The sequence below is a fragment of the Oryx dammah genome, unplaced genomic scaffold (assembly GCF_014754425.2).
Source record: "Oryx dammah isolate SB20612 unplaced genomic scaffold, SCBI_Odam_1.1 HiC_scaffold_25, whole genome shotgun sequence".
In the NCBI taxonomy this organism is placed as follows: Eukaryota; Metazoa; Chordata; class Mammalia; order Artiodactyla; family Bovidae; genus Oryx; species Oryx dammah.
The window spans coordinates 19,142,377-19,166,107 of NW_024070209.1; the positions used below are offsets into that span (position 1 = coordinate 19,142,377).

The window sequence follows — 23,731 nt, forward strand, 5'->3', positions numbered from 1 at the left end:
TTTAGTTGGGACACAAGATATACATATATAGATACATTTATTTAATACATATTCAAATAACAATGTAACCTAATACATGAGTCGTTCATTTAAGAACCATATATTAACCAACTGCTATGTGCAAATCATTCTGCTGAACTTAGGCAAATAAGAACACCCTTAAGGTGACTCACAATCTAGTGAGGAAACAAATATGCAAAGTATGAGATATGTGGTATAATCAAGACGTGTGTGTGAAGTCGCTCAGTCGTGTCCGACTCTTTGCGACCCCATGAACTGTAGCCTACCAGGCTCCTCCCTCCATGGGATTCTCCAGGCAAGAGTACTGGAGTGGGGTGCCATTTCCTTCTCCAGGGGATCTTCCCGACCCAGGGATCAAACCCGGGTCTCCCGCACTCCAGGCAGACGCTTTAACCTCTGAGCCACCAGGGAAGCCCATAATCAAAACAGAGCAGGAGTTTTCACCATTAATCCTCTCTCAACCAACCCTATGGACTAAGCAGTATTATCCAGTAACTTTGTGAAACACTGCCCAAAGCCTAAGGTATACTAAACGTTCAAAGCTAAAGTCTGTAGTTTACTCATCTGTGTTGGTCAACCAAGAGTCAACTGGACTTCCTCCCAAACCTGCTGATGTCAGTTCCACTTGGTACTTTGACCAGGTAATTCAGTTAAGTATCATATAAACCAACAAAATACAGGCATGAAGACAAAGACTACACTGAATGCTTCAGAAACACAAGACAAAGGAAACCTACTAAAAAACACTAGGTTTTGTCAAATTAGATTTGGGTGAACAGTTAAAGACTGGGGAAAAAATCATTTAAAATCTATGGTTTTGCACTCAGTGTGCTTTACTCAAAGAAAACCAGGGAGTTCCCTGGCAGTCCAGTGATTAAGACTCTGCACTTTCCCTGCTGGGGGCACAGGTTCAATCCCTGGTCAGGGAACCAAGATCCCACATGCCAAATGGCCAAAAAAACCTAAAATCAGAAATCATTAATACATTATAATTGTAGCTTATTCAAGACTGACAACACAGCACCCCAATCAGCATTTTAAAACACAGTAGTGAAGGGTCAGTGCGCTTGGTTACATTGACAAATGACCCGTATGTTTGTATTTCTTTCTACTCACCATGCCCAGGCTCGTCACTCAAACTTTCCTCATGGCAAAGTTATTCCTTATTTAACCTCTCTTCTCATGTATGAACTGTTGTTGTTTAGTCACTAGGTCATGTCTAACTCTCTCGCAATCCTACGGAATGTAGCCAGCCCGGCTCCCCCTGTCCATTGGATTTCCCAGGCAAAAATACTGGAGTGGGTTGCCATTTCCTTCTCCAAGGCATCTTCCCAACCCAGGGATCCAAACCGTGTGTCCTGGGTCTCCTGCACTGGCAGGCGGATTCTGTACCACTGAGCCACCAGGGTTATTAATTCACCATCTATGAATTATGGAATGATTATGAATATCTACACAGGTAATTTTGCAAAGGTTAATAAAAATTATACATGTAAAGTGTTTAGCGCTGTATCTGGCACAGGGCAAGTGCTCACTAAATAAAACTATTATTATTTTTGGAGAGTAAAGGAGAAAAGAAAGAGAGGAAAGAGCAGATACAGTGCTGGGTTCTATTACTGGGACCAGGGCACCTTCCTCCCTGACTGACCACTCTTTTCAGTTCAGTAAGGGAGCTGACCCAGGTCCCCAGGCTCCTTCTGCCCCCTCCGTATGAATCCACATTCCTCAGGAGCAGGTTTTAGTTGTGCCTGTAATTCAGGCTCCTTAGCTCACTGCTTAACTTTCTCATTTAGAAAGTATAAACAAAAAAATTGAGAACAAGTCCCAGACTGGGCTGTAATCTTCCATCAGGTGAAACTGGTATCATCCTTTAGGAATCTGACATCACGTTTATTGTTCCTAACTAGATATGCTGGTATTGGATCCAACTTCCGTCACATGTAAATGAGTGCTAATAAAACCTGTGTGTAAGGTAATGAAACACCCCTTGGCGCTTTCTTTGGATCCCTAATGGAGTTATGCTGATAATCTATTCACCACACCCAAAATACCTATTCCACTCAATCTTATTCAATATTTCCCAAAGCTCACCTGAATTCTAGGGCTTCTACTCCCTTATTTTTCTCCCTATCTTTTCTCCAAAACAAAATACCTACTCATTTCTCCTTTTGCCATACTGCTGCTAACCAACACTATGACAAATTTTCCCTCGTACGTATCAGGATTTTCTAGTATTCCATCATCTTGTTCAGATAGGGTGTTTTTATAATAGACGTTAAGCAGCATTAAAGTTTGCCAAAGAAAGTGATTTTTATTTCCTCAAATACTTTACTGCATAAGAGCAAATACATGATTGACATATTATTCTGTTCAAATATAGCATATGTAAAGTAGATGAGCTAAGAATAACCTAATAAGTAAAGCACTACACAAAAAATGATATGTGATCAATAAACACAAACTATATTAATAAATATATATACATAGAACTTAATTAGGCTATTCTCAGAGCAAGTTGCAAAATATCCAAATTTGCATTTTTTAAAGAGAAATAAAAGACTGTATTTCAACATTCGCTACACAAAAATAAATAAAAATATTAAAAGAAAATACAGTGGTACATAAACACATTTGAGGAACACAAATTGTTAAAGACTTTCCCTGAGCCCCTTACAATATAGTTGTTTCATTACATTATACTACCTGAAGAAAAGATTGAAATAAATGATAATTTTCTTTAAATTATGACAGCTATTCAAAGCATACTTAATCAGGTAAATATTATAATTCATTTGTCTACTTCAGATCAGAAGCAGTTATTCAGGGAGAGGGATGACAATGAGGTATGGAGAACAATGGCTCAGCTTGAGTACTGGGAATCCTGAGTTCTAAACTAAATACACTCCAACTCACAGACTGATCTAAGTTTACCTCCTCCCTCTGGCTCTATAGGGCTTCCCTTCTGGCTCAGCTAGTAAAGAATCCGCCTGCAATGTGAGAGACCTGGGTTTGATCCCTGGGTTGGGAAGATCCCCTGGAGAAGGGAAACACTACCCACTCCAGTATTCTGGCCTGGAAAAGTCCATGGACTGTACAGGCCATAGGGTCGCAGAGTCGGACACAACCAAATGACTTTCAGTTTCACAGGCTCTAAAAGATGGAACAAAGTATGAGACTATATACGTTCTAAGGTCCCTTGGAGGTTAAAATATTATTAGTTGTCTATCCTTGTCAGCCTTAAAATTCTACAACAGTTAAGTGCTAACATGAAGACTACAGAAAATACATGCATTAGGAATTAAGAACAGGTGACCATGCGTGCTGGAGTCTGTGACTCCTATCTGCCTTTACCCACCTCAACCCCTCTGCGCCTTTATCTATTCTTTTCTACCAGCTTCCCAACTTCTCCTTCCTGCTTCAGGTTTCTCTCCCAAACTACAATTTTCTGTTGTATCTCTAGTCTGCAATGCCTATAAGTTATTACCACCTACTACTGCCATCTCTGGCCGCATCGTATTTCATCTACCATCAATTTATTGTCCCTAAATCACTTACTAACAGGGCAAAGAGAATGTAAGCAGTTACTATGCCAAATGGATCACTTAAACTAGTTCTTGGCTTCCAAAATATGATTTAAACAATACAATCAAATGCATTCTATCCACAGAAATTTCAACCAAGAAGAGGAAACCACTTATTGGACACCTATTGGTCATATACTTTATGTATTTTATCTTTTAAAAACCACACAACTACTCTGCTTGGTGGGTATATTATCTATAATTTACAAATAAAAATGAGGTCCAAAGAATTCCCTGGTGGTCCAGTGGTTAAGACTCTGAACTTTCATTGCCAAGGGCCAGAGTTCAATCCCTGGTTGGGTAATTAAGATCACAAAAGCCATGTGGCCAAAAAATAAATAAATAAAAACTTTAAAAATAAAAAAATAAAAACAAGGTCTGGAAAAATTTAAATCAGAAGTTATGGAGCTGCTGACTAGAAGGCACACATTTCCCACTGCCAAATTATGATGGTCAATAGACTACTTCATCAAAATGTTGACCAAATCAAGAAACTCCATCAAAAGTGTAAAAAAAAAAAAAGTGTAGCTGACATCAAGCACACAGTAGGCTGACAAAGGGAAACCAGGCCCAATTACGTGGGTTTTCAAACATCTTTCAAAGACTGATTAGCAAAGGGGTTTGCTTTAAATTCTGCTTAAATTACCAAAGTTTGTGGAAGTAAGTACCCTCCAGCCCAATACAAAGAGAAGTAGATTTAGTTAATAAGTAATATTTAGGGCCAAATGGGCACATCTCCTGATAAAGAAGTACTATCAGTGATATTTCTCTACAAATAATTATTAAGGCCATTTTTTATCTGTCAGTTTTAGAAAGTAATTTATGAGAATTTAGTGCTAGTAATAATGTCATGGAATAGCTCTCCTACTGAAAAGAGCCAAAACATCTAGATAAAATATTTCCAGAATCATCATAAGCAAAGCAGGTAAGAAAGTAAGGAATTATTTGACCAAAACTGAAGGGAAAATGGGAACCCAGTGAGGTAAGGGAACAAAAGCCACTTTGCCCTCTGGGTACTGACAAATCAGAACAAATTTGAGCTATAGTTTGGACAGCTCTGCAGAATCCAAAAGATAAAATGTAAAGACCAGCACCATCTAGAGTATAGAGTCTTAACTGTAACAGAAGGGAAAGGGGCAGGGCACAACTTTTGAAAAAATGACATAGCCCAGGGACACAACATAAACCAATTAGAATCAGATGGGTCTAAGACAGGCAAACAAGTCAGCTCTGAATAGACCTTGATCCTCAATCACCAAGCTAAATGACACATCCAAAAGCACCATGACAGTTCCAAGGCACTGTCAAAAGACCAAGGAGTGGGTGGTGGTCCAATTCCTGGAGATCTCCACCCTCTCCCAAAAGTAGCTGGAATAATCCCCCCACTTATTAGCATATGAAATTACCCCGTCTATAAAAACTAACCATGCCACATCTCACAGCCCCACTCACCCTCTGCAAGGGCCCACACTCTGTCTGTGGAGTGTGCTTCTCTCTGAATCTGAATAAATCCACTTCTTATCTATCACTCTGTCTCTCACTGAATTCTTTCTGCGATGAGACATCAAAAACCTGAGCTTCATTAGGCCCTGAAACCAGGTACTGTGGTTTTGGCTGGGTTCAAGTCCCAGCCACGAGGATTCAAGTTCCAATCTGAGGTAAAGAGTTTCATAATAGACACATACATTTACCTAAGACCCTAAAGGGTTTATACTCTCAAGGCAAAGGTGACACAGAAGTATCTGATGTGATAGTTGGCTCAGTTGTGTCCGACTCTTTGCAACTCCATGGACCAGAGCCTGCCAGACTCCTCTGTCCGTGGAATTCTCCAGGCAAGAATACTGGAGTGGGTTACCATTCCCTTCTCCAGGGGATATTCCCAACTCAGGGATCAAACCTGGATCTCCCACACTGCAGGCTGATTCTTTACCATCTGAGCCACCAGGGAAGCCTGAGGCAGAAATATATTGGCACTCAAAACTTCATAACCAAAATATGTGTTAACTACTTGGGTGGTCTACAACTCCAAGCAAGGAATTTATTCCAAAGTGGTTCAGTCTATATAATGCCTACAGAAACAAAGGAACTTTCTGTAGGAGATACCTTTATCTGAGACCCGATTATTCTTACACTTTCTCAAGGACAGTGAGCAGCACACAGATATCTGAGCATACAAAGAAACAAGTCATCATGAGCAGAACTGGCAAAAGCAACTGACCATAGAAAGCGCCCTATCAGATCTCACATATACGAAGCAGAGAGACATCAACTTTGAAATAATCATACTTATTCGGTTTAAAGAATAAAAGCCAACCTCAAAAATGTCTGCAGGGAACAGGAAGCTACTAAGAGATGCAGCAGCTCTGTGTGCTAGTCACTCAGTTGTGTCCGACTCTTTCCAACTCCATGGACCATAGCCCACCAGAGGCTCCTCTGTCCATGGAGTTCTCCAGCAAGAATACTGGAGTGGGTAGCCATTCCGTTCTCCAGGGGATCTTCTTGACTCAGGGATCGAACCTGGGTCTCCTGAAATGCAGGAAGATTCTTGCAGAAGATGTATAAATGGAACCAAAACTAAACTTCAACAATAACCAAAATTACAAACCCACTGGATAACCTTAAGAGAGTAGCTTCAACTTTAGAGGGAGCCTAGTCTACAGTACATAGGGTCACAAAGAGTCAGACATGACTGAAGTGACTCAGCATGTATGCACAATGGACTGGATGATAAATCAGAATAAACTATCCAGAATAATGCATGTAGTGATAAAAATATGGAAAATCTAAAGCAGATAAAGAAGGCTGAGACATGTAATCAGAGACCCAAATGGAAAAGAGGATAAGATAGAGGAGAAATCTAAAAAGATAATGACTGAGAATTTTGCAGAACTAATAAGATGTCAAATTAGAGACACAAGCTTAACAAAGTCCCAAATAAAATAAAATAAAAAGAAATCTATACTCTGATACAACATTATGAAACTTCAGAACACCAAAGTCAATGGGAAATCTTAAATGTAGCTAATAAAATAAGCTTGAAAACAGTATACAGAACACAGTAAAATCTCCATGTCTATTCAGCTCAGTTCAGTCGCTCATTCGTGTCTTGACTCTGCGACCCCATGGACCACAGCACATCAGACCTCCCTGTCCAGCACCAACTCCCAGAGTTTACTCAAACTCGTGTCCATTGAGTCGGTGATGCCATCCAACCATCTTGTCCTCTGTCATCCCCTTCTCCTCCCACCTTCAATCTTTCCCAACATCAGGGTCTTTTCAAATAAGTCAGCTCTCCCCATCAGGTGGCCAAACCTATTGGAGTTTCAGCTTCAACATCAGTCCTTCCAATGAACACTCAGGACTGATCTCCTTTAGGATGGACTGGTTGGATCTCCTTGCAGTCCAAGGGACTCTCAAGAGTCTTCTCCAACACCACAGTTCAAAAGCATCAATTCTTCAGCGCTCAGCTTTCTTTGTAGTCCAACTGTCACATCCATACATGACTACTAGAAAAACCATAGCCTTGACTAGACGGACCTTTGTTGGCAAAGTAATGTCTCTGCTTTTTAATATGCTGTCTAGGTTGGTCTTAACTTTCCTTCCAAGAAGTAAGCGTCTTTTAATTTCATGGCTTCAGTCACCATCTGTAGTGATTTTGGAGCCCCCCAAAATAAAGTCTGCCACTGTTTCCCCAACTATTTGCCATGTCTATTGCTTCAAAATAAAAAGGAAAATGGTAAGTCACATTAGTGTGACTCTACCTTCGAAGGTTGTTAAGGACCAAGAAAGATGTTTTTGAGAAGTTTAAAAAAAAAAAACCATTAAGGTACCTGGGGATTTAAGTGATAGAGCTTGTTTGAAATCTATTTCATTCCTGGTCATGTAACCCCTCTCTGGGCCTCACTTTACCTGTAAAAGATGGTTGTAGGTGATAGCTTCCAAAGTTCATGCCATTTCAAAGATTACTATATCATTGTAACCTGCCAGACTCTACTGTTCATGGGATTCTCCAGGCAAGAATACTGGAGTGGGCTGCCATTCCCTTCCCCAGAAGATCTTCCCGACCCAGAAATTGAACCCAGGTCTCCTGCATTTGAGTCTGATTCTTTTTACCAACTGAGCTATGAAGGAAGTCCTATGCCAGCTACTATATCAGTTATTCAGAGAGGCGATTCAAACTATAATATTCTACTGCCTAAAAATAAAATGCTACATGTCATCAAAAAGAATAATAGAAACATAACAGAAATTACATCCTAAATTCTATAAAAAGCCATCTGTATCTGGAATATCAACACAAGTGTTGAAATCACCAAACTACATACATAAACATGAACTTGGGCAAATGCCAGGAGATAGTAAGGGACAGGGAGGCTTGGCATGCTGCGGTCCATGGAGTCTGAACAACTTAGTCACTGAACAAAAACAACATACATAAAAACAGAAAAGGCCAACTAAAGCAGTGGCTCTCAAACCCTGCTGCATATTAGAACCACTAGGAAACTCAAAAGAGTACTAATGCCATGGACCCTGATTCTTAAGATTCTAATTTAAAGGGTCTGGGGGGTACAGATCAGGAAATGAGTATTTTTTAAAGTTTCTAAGATTTCACCTAAAGTTGAAACACACTGAACTAAAGTGACAAATAGTAAGCTATGTTTTAAAGGAGTAAAACCTCTGTAATCTTTCCAAAATATAAAGATTATAAAGTTATCAATAATATAAATAGAATGAAAAATGAACCTGTTTACAAAATTATACCATAACCACAATGGGGTTCACCTGGGTCCAAGTTTAAAGGAAGTAGTTAAAGGGACAAATGATATCACAGATTAGTTTTATAGAGTGGTTGGTATATGTATACAATTTGTTATCCAAGATGTCATGTAAGGTTAAGACAAACGTATTCAGAAAAATTTAGGTAAGTTCCAAAACAACAGACACACAGTGGATTACTAAGAAAAGCAAGTACGTTTCAAGTATACAATCAGTATTTTGAGGCTGACACTGAAGGCAATAATTCACTCTTCCTTAAATGTCCAAGCGCCATCATCAGCCCAAAGTACTAGACTGCATGGTCCCAGGATGGCACTTACTTGCTCTAGCCTTAGAAGAGTTATAACTGAAGATTCTGCTTTTCTCTGGGACAAGGAGATACATAAGAGTACAAACTTAACATCACACACTTGCTACCATTCATTTATTCAGCACTTTATGTTATGTACCAGACTTCTGCTAGATATTTTTAAATATCTCATTTAATTCTCATCAGGTAGTTTATCAGCCTCACCTTAACACACGAGGACACTAAGTTTCTGAGAGGTCAGAATTATGGCAAACATATATTTAGCATGTAAGAAAATAGAAAGTTTAAAGCAAAGATTTAAATCCAGGTCTGTGCCATGTTGTCTTTCATTGTATTTGTAAATAACAGTTATAATAGCAAAAAATAAAGTGTCGTTTTAAGAGTTTATTTTGTCCATTTAAATGCTCAGTAAACCTTCACAATAGTCTATGAAGCTGAGTTAAACTTTAATCCCCTTTTCCTCAAATCTCTTCCTATCCTTTGACACATCTTGCTAGCCCTACCTTCAAAAATGTATTCTGAATCTATTATATTTTAAGTATGTATCACATGTGACTATGTTATCTGGTCACTATCACTCTAGTTCATCTCTGGCTCAGAGGATGAAAATAGCCTCTAACTAGACTTTCTGATCTGTCTGCCCTCCCAGTCTATCCTGGATCCTTGCAAAGGGTTCCACCAAAAGATGGTATCACTGTTCTGTTCAAACATTTCAACAGTTGCCCATCTTGCTGACACAGAAATATAGTCCTTACAATGAGAAAGGCCCAATACCTCTGACATCATTTCTCCCATTCTCCTCCTGCACTCCAGCCACACTTCACTAATTACTCCTTGAACATTCCGAGCATATTTACCCTCCCCTCTACTGTTGCCCTGATTAGAATATTCTTTCCTCAGATTTCACCCTTTCAGGTCTTTGCTTAAATAGCACCTTATCAGTAAAGCCTTTCTTCCCACTCTACCCTCTCAAGCACTCCATATTCTCCTTACCCTACTTTATCATGGCACTTATTACCATCTTTTTATGAATGTATTCATTTATTTATTTGGCCACCTGATGGAAAGAACTGACTCACTGGAAAAGACCCTGATGGCTGGGGAAGATTGAAGGCAGGAGGAGAATGGAACGACAGAGGATGAGATGGTTGGATGGCATCACTGACTCAATGGACATGAGTTTGTGCAAGCTCCGGGAGTTGGTGATGGCCAGGGAAGCCTGGCAGGCTACAGTCCGTGGGGCTGCAAAGAATCAGATGTGACTGAGTGACTGAGGACACACACACAGAGCCTCCACACCACATGCCCTAATACGCAATCATATCACCTTTTTCAGGCAATTCAGCATTTCCAGGTAGATAGCAGAACCTCCCCTACCACATGCAACATCAAAATCTAGACACAATGAATACTATTTTTTACTTACATGCTTCTTTCCCAGAAATCAGTAATTTTCAAATACTGAGTCTTAGATTCTCATTACCTCATTAGTTCCTTCTTCCTGCTCTTCTCATTCACTGCTAGCTCTCCTCTCTTATGCTATTCTAAGAAAAGTTAAACCCCCAAAATGATAAATTCTGATTCTACTGCATTTTGTTCGTTCTATCACTCCAACTAGACTGCATGTGTCTTTGAGATCATCTAACACAATGTGTCATAGAGAAAACTCTCTCAAATATTAGATTCATATTCTATCTCCAATTTCTTTCACAAATACAAAGCTCAGTAGTAAATCTTGACAATTCTTTCCCCATGAATTACATACTCTTATATGAATGGTGGTGGTGGTGAGGCAAGAGGGGGATGCCCACAAGTAAAAAAGAGAATTTTATATTAATCAACATGGGCAAAGGGGCAAAAAATGACCAGTAAATTTTTGGAACAAGGTAGCACCAGTTCCTTACTCCCCAGATCTGAAGGAGGGAGGAAGTGATGCAGGCAGGCCACGAAGATGAGAACTTGGATTGCCTTTTACAACTCAGCCCTGGCAACTTGAAAGAGCAGGACTGACAGGTTCCTCAAGGGACAATTAGACCTAATCTTAAAGGTATTTCTGTTGAGTCTGGTATTAGTCTGACTTAGGCAAAGATATAAAAATAAAAGGAGGATACCAACTAATCCAAATTTCATTATCATCATTCACTCAATTCTTATTTCCTACTGTTTTTCTAGAAAAATTCCAACGGCAAAAGAAAAATAAAGGAATATAATCAAATTTAATGATTCTGATGTAAAGAAAGGATTTTTAAAATATATTTTCAATTACACTAATAAGAGAATCAAAAAACACAGATTCCTACAAATTCTCTCCTTCCAACAGAATATACTCGTTCTGTTTAAAAGTCACGGCACATTTTCGAAGTGTCTCCACGGATGCTTAATTTTAACTGGAACTCAAACCAAAAGAGTCAGTGAACATGGAGTATTCTTAATATGATGAGCACCAATAGGAAATCTACCCGAAGTTTACCATTTGCCATGAATAACCCAGTTAAGTAGTGTGTGTATGTGTGTATATATTCTGGGGGGCAGGAAGAGAGAGGGCACAACTAAAGAGAAACTACAACTACAGGGAAATTAAAAGTTAAATATGGGGGTGGAGGGAGAGAAGTTAAGATAGGTTGGAAATTTTCAGACTTCCCAGGTAGAAAGGTAAGAACTGTTTTGTTTGTTTTTGAACAAATTAGTGTGACTTATCTTACATTCCCTAAACTGGATAAGAAGTTAAAATTTAAGCAGCTACATACAAAAATCATTATCCACAATTGTACTATGGTTAAAGTTAAAGCCTGCCTTTAATACTTCCTTGAAGTCTGAAATCCACAAACTCATTTATGGGATGCATTGCTGGTTCATTATGAGAAAAATCACAAATATCAACAGACTAGATACTGAAGTCACAAAACGGTAGCAATGAAAAAAGTTGCCAAAGAATATAAACATGTAACTGTATAAATAAGCAGAATCTCAGAAACTACAGATCACACCCTCACTGCATTCAACTTCTCAGAGGCCTTCCCTGACCTCCATCTAAAACAGCTGCTCCATCGTACTCTAAGGGGCTTTCCCAGGTGGCTAAGTGGTAAAGCATCTCCCTGCCAACGCAGGAGACTCAGGAGACTGGGGTTTGATCCCTGGGTGGGGAAGATCCCCCGGAGGAGGAAATGGCAATCCGCTTCAGTATTCCTGCCTGGAAAATCCCATGGACAGAGAGGAGCCCGGTGGGCTACAGTCCATGGGGTCGCAAAGACTCAGACACTGAGCATGATCACACCTTACTCTTGTATCCTAGTGTATTTTTCCCATAGCAGTTGCCACTATGGATCAGCATTCTGTATAGCTGCATTTGCTGCCTCCCAACTAAAACATAAGCTCTATGAGGACAGAGGCTTTGTCAGTTTCGTTAACCTCCAAGCCTACAGGCACAGTGTTACCACTTAATAAAGACGCTGAATATAGGATGAAACCGAAGTTCAGAGAGTTTGTTAAAGGATTTCCTCAAGGTCACAGAGCTGGCAGCAAACACAGCCTGTATCATAACCCTCTCTGCTTGCTCTTTCCATAGCCACTTCCACTCCACCAAAGCAGTCTGGTCCAGCACATGATTCCATTTAACACGATTCCATTTCTTTTCAAGTGCCAAAGAAAATACATGCTACCAAAAACATTTCAGCAACCAAAACTATACTCAGATTTCACAAGCATACAGGATTAGCCAGTAAACAGAAAGGCACAGCCACTCAGAGTTTTCTAAGTTCTTTGTGAAATTGGTGAATGCCTTGGAAGTTTTAAGAACAGCCACTGAAACCTATTTACCAATTCAGAACTGCCTACAAAGTACCAGTCTCACTCTCAGCCTTCTAAGAGCCGAGAGTAGTTCCTCCCTGGATACACTTTATCTTGCAAATTATGCAAGGAAATGTAAGCAACTTTAAAGCTCCGTTTAGTTTCCCGTTAAAGTACAAGTCAATCTCACAAAACCCTGAACAGAAAATTAACCCGTGGGAAGTTTGAGATTCTGAGAAGGGGAAATCATCTCTGAACCATCATCTGGCAGTGCTCATCTAGGTCCTTCATTCAAAATCCAGGAATCTGAAATACCTAAGAAAAACGCCGGAGGGGGCGAAGGAGAAGGAAAAGAAGAAACATCTACATTTTTAAAAAGCGAGCTGATACTCCTGGTAACACTGGCCCAACAGCAGCTTCTTGCTTAAAGTCAAGGCCTCACGGACCCAATTTCTGGTTGTCTTCTTTGATCACCTTCCTTACAGAGAGGCGCCAACTGCCAATACCTTTTACGGGGACCATCTCTAGACCCAGGATGGGACTCCCCAGGACAAGGGACGATTGCTTATCTCGCAAAACTACTGCAAGTCCAATTAGTAAACTGAAGGGAACACCTCAGATGTGGAATGGCAAGAGAGTTGAAATGAACCTGAGAGTTAAGAGTGGAAAGGAGCAGATGAAAAGGTGTGAGGAAGGTAAACAACGTATCAGGGGCGAGAGAGAACCCGGGTCGAGGAAGTGGGGTCTGCGACAGGCAAAGGCGAAGGAAGGAGGGGGACGAGGTTCGAGGTGGGATGGGCAGGAGCAAAGAGGGAGGGGACGAGCGACGGCTAAGCAGGGGAGGGGGAAGGGTCTGGGGCGGGGCGGCAGGGAGCGAAGAGGCGGGATGAAGAGGGCCAGGCCGGGAGGGTCTTTACCTGCAGCTCCGCCCGCTCCACTTCCCACTGGGCTCTCTCGACCTCGAAGCGGGCCCACTCATGCTGCAGGAAGTGCAGGATCCCCGGGAGGCTGTACTGGGCTCGGGCCGCCCCCGCCGCAGCCGCCCCGTCGCCGGCCGCGGCAGCCTCCGCCAGAGGCCCGAGACCCTTGGCACCACCGGCTGCCGGGTGGTTGTTGCTGAAGAAGACGCCGGGACCCGCTTGCTCGTCCATGGCGGCCGCAGGAACCGGGGAAGCTGCCCAGGCACCCAGGAGCGGAGGCAACGGCGGCAGCCAGCAGCGCCTCCTCCTCCCTCCGCCGCTCCCCGCCCACACCCCAGTCAGCAGGGAGCAGCCGCCTGGGCGCGGGGGCCGGCCGAGCCCGGGACGGGCCGGGAAATGGGTCAACTGCGGCGCGCGGGCGGCCCGGGGCTTGCTGGGAAATGTAGTCGGGGGGCGGGGCGCCGACGAGCGCGGCGCGGGCGGCCTGTGGGGCTGCGTTCAGATGGGGCGCGAGCGCGGCCCCGCCCACAGCCCCGCCCCTTCCCGCGGCGGTGGGGGCCGCCCCCTGGCGGAATGCGCGGGTTTCCTCACTGAAGGGGCTGGGCAGCCGCGGGCGGTGCTCTGGTCTCCCTCGCACGCGGAAGTTCTTGGGTGGCGCTCGCTGTTGCACACACACGCACACTCACGGAAGTTAGCGCGTTGAATGTTAGCCCGAGTTGCACATCTTTTGGAGCTTCCTGGTAGTTCTGACAAAAAAACAAGCTCAAAGCAAGCTTCGCCAGTCCAACCCCAGGACCGGGGTTCTCCAGCCACCACTCTCAGACCCCTTCTGCTCAGACTTCGGTGATTCTCTGACGCTAGACACGCCTCAGTTTTGTCCACTTCCGTATGGCTGTCGTTCCTGCCTTTCTTTGTCGCTTAGGGTTCAGTCAAACCTGTTTCCTGATCAGTTCTCACGGAGAAGGATCTCTGATCATCTCTCTACAGAACTCTACACAGCAACTTCCTGCTTCTTCCTAATTCTGGTTTGTTGACACCTCATTTGAAACACTACTCCGCTGAAGTCCTTTTCCCTTTGTAGTTAATCTTGAAGTAAATCCTGTAAAAAGTTTTGGATATCCAAGGCTCTGTCATTTCGATCTAATTTTTCCTCATTCCCGAGCAGTTTAGACTCATTTCAATGTTTGACTCTTTAGTGCTGTCACTGGGAATATGAAGATAAATGACACAATTCCCATGGTCAATTCCTGCCAGTCAAAGAGACTGGCAATGAGAGAAAAGAGAAATGTACATCAATTCTCACGGTGCCTGAAACTACCTGAAAGAACAAAGTCCCTTTCTACGCCCTAGAGCTATGTTAGGTATTCAGACCCTTCTCCCTTTTCACTTACTTGTCCGGTTCTCGGTTTCTTCCATGGTTCACTTGCAAACTGGCATTATTGTTACCCTACGAAAGACACACCAGAGTTGTTTCAAGTGTGTCTAATTGTTACCCTTCTCTCAAGTCCTTGAAATTATGTCACTATAAATTCACACTACAATGATAATGAAAGGAAGGCACCTGAAAAAAATATTAACAAATGATTAAATTAAGCACTTATTTTGTCCCCTTAGCAAGTCATTTGTAGTTCCTTTGTGGGATGGAGTTCTGGGATAACAGACCTTATGGCCATGAGAAAATGTAAAGATACAGGCTGGTGAGTGACAAGCCTGGGAAGGACATCCTGTTCCTGTGCTCCCCTCCCCCTCTTCCCATTGCTACTTGTGGAAAGGACAGGAAACACATTGTATCTGCGCTGGGAGCAAATAGATCGCTAGCTCTCTGCTTCCAGTTACAGAATGTTTCTATTTTATGAATTCGTCCTTTATTGGAATAAAAGTTTGATCCAAGCCTGGCCAAATTCCCTGGGTCATAAGTTGTTTTAGCTGTAAGTGTCTTTTGAGATACTGCCCAATCCTTTCATTTTACAGTTTAGGAAACTGAAGTCCAAAGAAGTTGAACTTGTTCACAGTGAAGCTTTGAGTGAGTGGCACAGTCAGAACTAGAAACCAGAATTCTTGATTGCTAGTTCTTTAATCTTTCCATTAACAGGTCGCCTCCTCTCTTACTTATCAGATCTATCAGTTATCTAGGGGACAGTAACGCAACAATGGCATATTTTTTCATCTGCAGGATTTAAGTAATCTTACAGGTTTTGAATGTTAAAAGCTCCCCCGCCCCCAATAAAAGACATGTCTGACAATTCCTTTAAATAACGTTATAACATACTATAAAACATGATTACATTTAATGCTAGCTGTTTAAGAATCCATAAACCTTTAGCTAGATTCACCAAGAAGAAAAGAGAAGACTCAATAAAATCAGAAATGAAACAATTATGTGTCAACAAGTTGTACAACCTAGAAGAAATGGATACTTTCCTAAAACATACAAGGTATTAAGACTGAACCAGGATGAAACAGAAAATTACTCTTAATAGTAAGGAAAGTGAATCAGTGATCAAAAAACCTCCTAATAAAAGTCCAGGACCAGAGAGCTTCCCTGAAGTTTTTTGTTTTGGTTTGCTTTTTTTTTTTTTTTGCCAGGCCACACAACATGTGGGATCTTAGTTCTCCAACCAGGGGTAGAACCTGTAGCCCCTGCACTGGAACTCTCACTTCACTGGTGAATTCTACCAAATACTCAAAAAAGAATTAATACCAACCCTTCTCAAACTCTTCCAAAAAACTGAAGAGGCAGGAATTCTTCCAAACTCATTTTATGAGGCTAGCATTATTCTGATGCCAAACCCAGACAAGAAATGCCACACAAAAAAAGAAAATTATGGGCCAATATCCCTGATGAACATAGGTACAAATACTCCTCAACAAATGTTAGCAAATCAAGGTCAGTAATACATTAAAAAGAATCATTTACAGTGATCAAGTGGGTACATCACATTAAAAAAATGAAGGATAAAAACTGTATGATCTCAATAGATGCAGAAAAAGCATTTGGTAAAATATATGATCCATTTATGATAAAAAGCTCTCAACAAAGCAGGCATTGAGGGAATGTACCTCAACATAATAAAAGCCACTTATGACAAACCAACAGCTAACATCATACTAATGGTGAAAAGTTAAAAGCATTCCTCTAAGATCAAGAACAGACAAGGATGATCACTGTTGCTACTTTTATTTTACATAGTGTTGGAGGTGCTAGCCAGAGCAGTTTGGTGAGAAAAAGAAATAAAATTCATCCAAGTTGTAAAGGAAGAAGGAAAACTGTCACTATTTGCAGATGCAAGTTTGTGTGCTTATTCGTTCACCATAATACTATATATAGAAAACCCTAAAGACTCCATCAAAAAAGTTAGTACAGGAACAATAAACAAATTCATTATTGTTTCAGGTTAAAAATATATATATACAAAAATTGGCTGTATTTCTATATGCCAACAATGAATAGCAAAAAGAGAAATTAAGAAAGGAATCCCATTCACACTTGCATCAAAAAGAATAAGATACCTAAGAATAAATTTAACCAAGAAAGTGTAAGACCTGTACATTGAAAACTATAAGGCATTAAAGAAAGACATTGAAGATCACACGAATAAATGGAAAGATATTCCATGCTCATGAATTGGAAGAACTAGTATTGTTAAACAGAGAAGGCAATGGCAACCCACTCTTGCCTGGAAAATCCCATGAGCGGAGGAGCCTGGTGGGCTGCAGTCCATGGGGTCGAGAAGAGTCGGACACAACTGAACAACTTCACTTTCACTTCTCACTTTCATGCACTGGAGAAGGAAATGGCAACCCACTCCAGTGTTCTTGCCTGGAGAATCCCAAGGACAGGAGAGCCTGGTGGACTGCCATCTATGGGGTCGCACAGAGTCGGACATGACTGAAGCGACACAGCAGCAGCAGCAGCAGCAGCAGTATTGTTAAAAACTACCCAAAGCAATCTACAGACTCAATGCAATCCCTATCAAAATTCTAGTGTCATTTTTCACAAAAATAGAACAAATTTTCCTAAAATTTGTATGACGCCATAAAGGACCTTAAATAGCCAAAGGAATCCCAAGAACAAAGCTAGAAGCATTATGCTCCCTGATTTCAAAATCTATTACAAAACTATAGTAATTATACTAGTATGGTACTGGCATAAATACACATATCAGTCAATAAAATAGAGAGCCTAAAAATAAACCCATATATACATGATCAACTAACTTATAACAAAGGAGTCAAGAACATATAATGGGGGAAGTTTGTCTCTTTGATTAATAGAGAATACAGGGAAAACTGTACAGCCACATGCAGAAGAATGAAACTGGGCCACTAATTTATATCATATATTACAAAAATTAGCTCAAGGTCGATTAAAGACTTGAACAGAAGACCTGAAAACACAGGTGATGAGTTCCTTGATATAATTCTTGGTGGTGATTTTTTAAATCTGCCTTCAAAAGTGAAAGGAAGTAAAGCAAAATCAACAAGTTGGGACTGTATCAAAGGAAAAAGCTTCTGCACATTAAAGGAAATTATCAACAAAATTAAAAGTCTGGTACTAAATGGAAGGAAATATTTGCAAATTTTATATATGATAAGGGCTTAGCATCCAAAATATACAAAGAACTTATACAACTCAACAGTAAAAAACAATCAGATTTGAAAATGAGATGTGAATAGACATTTTCCCAAAGAAGACATATACATGGCCAATAGACACATGAAAAGATGCTCAATATCCTTACTCAGCAGGGAAATGCAAATAAAAACCATGAGGTATCACCTCACACCTATGGCTATAATCATAAGGGCAAGAAATAAGTATTGGGAAGGTCTATTCATGTTGTTGCAAATGGCAAGATTTCATTCTTTTTTATGGCTGAATCATACTCCATTGCACTACTTATCTGTTCATCAATTTTGTTGATAATTTCCTTTAATGTGCAGAAGCTTTTTCCTTTGATACAGTCCCAACTTGTTGATTTTGCTTCACTTCCTTTTACTTTTGCAGGCAGATTTAAAAAATCATCACCAAGAATTATATCAAGGAACTCATGAAGAAAAAGCAACTACTGATGGGAATATAAATTGCTGCAGTCACTATGGAAAACAATATGGAGCTTCCTCAAAACATTAAAACTACTATATAATTCAGCAATTCTACTTCTAGGTATTTATCTGAAGGAAATGAAATCACTTTCTCAAAGAGATACCTGCATTCCCATGCCGATCACAATGCCCACAACATGGAAACAACCTAAACTGTCCGTCAGTGGGTGAACAGATAAATAATAAGTAGTGCAACAGAGTATGATTCAGCCATAAAAAAGAATGAAATCTTGCCATTTGCAACAACATGAATAGACCTCAAGGGCATAATACTAAGTGACGTAAGTCAGACAGAGAAAGATGATGATGTCATCTCTCATATATACATACATACATACATATATATATATGTAGTGGTTTAGTTGCTCAGTCATGTCCAACTGTTGCAACCTCATGGACTGTAGCCCACCAGGCTCCTCTTTCCATGAAATTTCCCAGGCAAGAATACTGGACTGGGTTGCCATTTCCTTCTCCAGGGAACCTATTTAAAACACACACACACACACACACACCCCCCCCCCCCCCTTCCCCCAAAAAACCCCCCCCCCCCCCCCCTTCCCCAAAAAAACACACCCCCCCCACCCTCCCAAAAAAAAACAATCTCACAGATACAAAGAACAGATTCATGGTTGCTAGAAGTGAGTGGTAGGACAAATGGATGAGAAGGGTCAAAAGGTGAAAAAGAAAGAATTTATAGATAACTTGAACTATCACATATATAAAACAGCACTGATTTAATTCTTAGTTTAACCTTAGTGAAGTGAAAGTCGTTCAGTTGTGTCCAACTCTTTGCGACCCCATAGACTATACAGTCCATGGACTTCTCCAGGCCAGAATACTGGAGTGGGTAGCCTTTCCCTTCTCCAGGGGATCTTCCCAACCCAGGGATCAAACCCAGGTCTCCCACATTGCAGGTGGATTCTTTACCAGCTGAGCCACAAGAGCAGCCCAGTTTAATTTTATTATAATGCTTTTAAAGGATTTTATTTACACACAAAATAGTATTTATTATCTATAATGTTATATGATCTAAAATGTTACATCAAAATATGATGAGTGGTTATATTAAGGTGGAATTCTGAAGAAATTTACTTTTCTCTTTCCCCAAAAATATCTGGTAATATTTCTTTTCTAATTTAACAACAACAACAACAAAAACCACATTAATTTAAAAAGAACTTCCTTTAGAGTTTTTTGTTCTATGTTGCTTTAAGAAAATAAAGACCATGAATCTCATCACTTCTCATCCTTCACTGAATCAACACCTGAAATTGTTAATTTTTGAGTGTGAGCTTACCAGTGATTTGTTCTCTCCCGTATCTTTCACATTTTCTGTTCTCCATGAATTTTTTTAAGTACATGTTTTATCACATAAAACATAAGGACAGAAAACCTCAAAAGTGCTAAGTTAATACCTAAAGGAACTTTCACAAAGTGAACAATTACATGTTTAGTAACTGCCATGAACATCATGAAACTGAAAATGGCAGGCATCCCAGAGTCCTCTCTTGTGCATTTCATACACAACAGCAAAAATGTTTTTGAGTTTCAAAAAAATATCCTGAGAACATTAATAACGAAAGGACAAGGTGTAATGAATTACATCTAAATTTTATTCCTCATTTTACAATTTTGTAAATCTTAAAATCTTAGACAAATGGTTTAACTTTTTTTAGCAGTTCTCTCATTTTTAATATGAGAATTGTATTTACCTTATAAGGTAATTGTGAAAATTAAATGAGAGAAAAACTGTAATTCCCTTACCATAATGACTGACATATATACTGAATAATACTTTTATTGTATTAGAGTTCATAAGCCTAACTGAAATAACACATGTAAAAATCATGATTATAGGGGCTCAATAATCACTCTATTCTCATCCCCTACTCAGCACTTTAATTCAGCAGAGTTAAAATAATCTTTTTTAAAAAGTAATGTCTGGGGATGGTGTGTCCATCCACAAAAAAAAAAAAAAAAAGTAATGTCTGTGTTAAACCATGAAGTCTTCAGATCTCAAGTTGTTGCTGATGGTTTTCCAATCATTTCCTTTTGTGATTAATAAAGCCTGTGACACAAAAAAATAGAGTTTTCCTTCCAAGCACAGATAGCACCTGCCGAGATGTTGATTTATATATTAGTATAATCAGTTTAAAGAGAGAAATTATGAAATACTAAAAGGTTATTTAGATAATTGGAGTGTTTGTTATTTTTTGGTTTATGTGATCACATGCTAAGTCACTTCAGCCATGTCTGACTTTTTGCAACCCTATGGACTGCAGCTCTCCAGGCTCCTCTGTCCATTGGATTCTTCAGACAAGAATGCTGGAGTGGGCTGCCATGCTCTCCTTCAGGGGCTCTTCCTGACACAGGGATCGAACCCATGTCTCTTATGTCTCCTGTGTTGACAGGCAGGTTCTTTACCACTAGCACCACCTGGGTTTATATGTGTGTGCTTCACAGTTCAGTTCAGTTCAATCGTTCAGTCATGTCCGACTCCTTGCGACCCCATGAATCAAAGCACGCCAGGCCTCCCTGTCCATCACAAACTCCCGGAGTTCACCCAGATTCACGTCCATCGAGTCAGTGATGCCATCCAGCCATCTCATCCTCTGTCATCCCCTTCTCCTCCTACCCCCAATCCCTCCCAGCATCAGGGTCTTTTCCAGTGAGTCAACTCTTCACATGAGGTGGCCAGAGTACTGGAGTTTCAGCTTTAGCATCATTCCTTCCAAAGAAATCCCAGGGCTGATCTCCTTCAGAATGGACTAGTTGGATCTCCTTGCAGTCCAAGGGACTCTCTAGAGTCTTCTCCAACACCACAGTTCAAAAGCATCAATTCTTCAGTGCTCAGCTTTCTTCACAATCCAACTCTCACATCCATACATGACCACTGGAAAAACCATAGCCTTGACTAGACAGACCTTAGTCGGCCAAGTCATATCTCTGCTTTTGAATATGCTATCTAGGTTGGTCATAACTTTTCTTCCAAGGAGTAAGCATCTTTTAATGTCATGGCTGCAGTCACTATCTGCAGTGATTTTTGAGCCCCAAAAAATAAAGTCTGACACTGTTTCCCCATCTATTTCCCAAGAAGTGATGGGACCGGATGCCATGATCTTCGTTTTCTGAATGTTGAGCTTTAAGCCAACTTTTTCACTCTCCTCTTTCACTTTCATCAAGAGGCTTTTTAGTTCCTCTTCACTTTCTGCCATAAGGGTGGTGTCATCTGCATATCTGAGGTTATTGATATTTCTCCCGGCAATCCTGATTCCAGCTTGTGTTTCTTCCAGCCCAATGTTTCTCATGATGTACACAGTGGGTAAGGATAATTAGAAGACTAACCAATCTAATCACATGGACCACAGTCTTATCTAACTCAATGAAACTAAGCCATGCCGTGTAGAGCCACTCAAGACAGACGGGTCATGGTGGAGAGTTCTGGCAAAATGTGGTCCACAGGAGAAGGGAATGGCAAACCACTTCAGTATTCTTGCCTTGAGAACCCCATGAACAGTATGAAAAGGCAAAATGATAGGACACTGAAAGATGAACTCCCCAGGTTGGTAGGTGCCCAATATGCTACTGGAAATCAGTGGAGAAATAACTCCAGAAAGAATGGAGAGACAGAGCCAAAGCAAAAACAATACACAGTTGTGGATGTGACTGGGGATAGAAGCACATCCCCAGATGCTGTAAAGAACAATATTGCACAGGAACCTGGAATGTTAGGTCCATGAATCAAGGCAAATTAGAAGTGGTCAAACACGAGATGGCAGGAGCAAACATGGACATTTTAGGAATCAGCAAATTAAAATGGACTGGAATGGGTGAATTTAACTCAGATGACCATTATATCTACTACTGTGGACAAGAATCCCGTAGAAGAAATGGATTAGCCATCACAGTCAACAAAAGAGTCCGAAATGCAGTACTTGGATGCAATCTCCAAGATGACAGAATGATCTGTTTGTTTCCAAGGCAAACCATTCAATATCATGGTAATCCAAGCCTATGCCCTGACCAGTAATGCTGAAGAAGCTGAAGTTGAATGGTTCTATGAAAACCTATAAGACCTTTCAGAACTAACACCCCAAAAGGATGTCCTTTTCATTACATGGGACTGGAATGCAAAAGTCAAGAAACACCTGGAGTAACTGGCAAATTTGGCCTTGGAGTACAGAATCAAGCAGGGCAAAGGTTAATAGAGTTTTGCCAAGAGAACACATTGGTCATAACAAACACCCTCCTCCAACAACACAAGAGAAGACTCTACACATGGACATCACCAGATGCTCAACACCGAAATCAGACTGATTATATTCTTTGCAGCCAAAGATGGAGAAGCTCTATACAGGCAGCAAAAACAAGACCGGGAGCTGACTGTGGCTCAGATCATGAACTCCTTATTGCCAAATTCAGACTGAAATTGAAGAAAGTGGGGAAAACCACTAGAGCATTCAGGTATGACCTAAATTAAATCCCTTATGATTACACAGTGGACGTGAGAAATAGATTTAAGGGACTAGATCTGATAGAGTGCCTGATGAACTATGGACGGAGGTTTGTGACATTATACAGGAGACAGGGATCAACACTATCCCCAAGAAGAAGAGATGCAAAAGAACAAAATGGCTGTCTGAGGAGGCCTTACAAATAGCTGAGAAAAGAAGAGAACTGAAAAGCAAAGGAGAAAAGGAAAGATATAAACATCTGAATGAAGAGTTCCAAAGAATAGCAAGGAGAGATAAGAAAGCCTTCCTCAGTGATCAATGTAAGGAAATAGAGGGAAACAATAGAATGGGAAAGACTAGAGATTTCTTCAAGAAAATTAGAGATATCAAGAGAACATTTCATGCAAAGATGGGCTCAATAAAGGACAGAAATGGTATGGATCTAACAGAAGCAGAAGATATTAAGAAGAGGTGGCAAGAATACACAGAACTGTACAAAAAAGATCTTCATGACCCGGATAATCATGATGGTGTGATCACTCACCTAGAGCCAGACATCCTGGAATGTGAAGTCATGTGGGGCTTAGAAAGCATCGCTACGAACAAAGCTAGTAGAGGTGATGGAATTCCAGTTGAGCTGTTTCAAATCGTAAAAGATGATGCTGTGAAAGTGCTACACTCAATATGCCAGCAAATTTGGGAAACTCAGCAGTGGCCACAGGACTGGAAAACGTTTCATTCCAATCCCAAAGAAAGGCAATGCCAAAGAATGCTCAA

The 23,731-nt window shown here is 40.7% G+C and overlaps 1 protein-coding gene across 1 annotated transcript in view; it reads right to left on the bottom strand.

Moving 5' to 3' along the window:
* STRN (striatin) overlaps positions 1-13,781 on the bottom strand; it is a 105,527-nt gene extending 91,746 nt beyond the window's left edge. Inside the window, exon 1 of the mRNA XM_040224631.1 lies at positions 13,392-13,781. Within this exon, the coding sequence (XP_040080565.1) occupies positions 13,392-13,625 (234 nt within the window). The 5' untranslated portion in view covers positions 13,626-13,781. The remainder of the gene's footprint in view (positions 1-13,391) is intronic.
* Between the last annotated feature and the right edge of the window lie 9,950 nt (positions 13,782-23,731).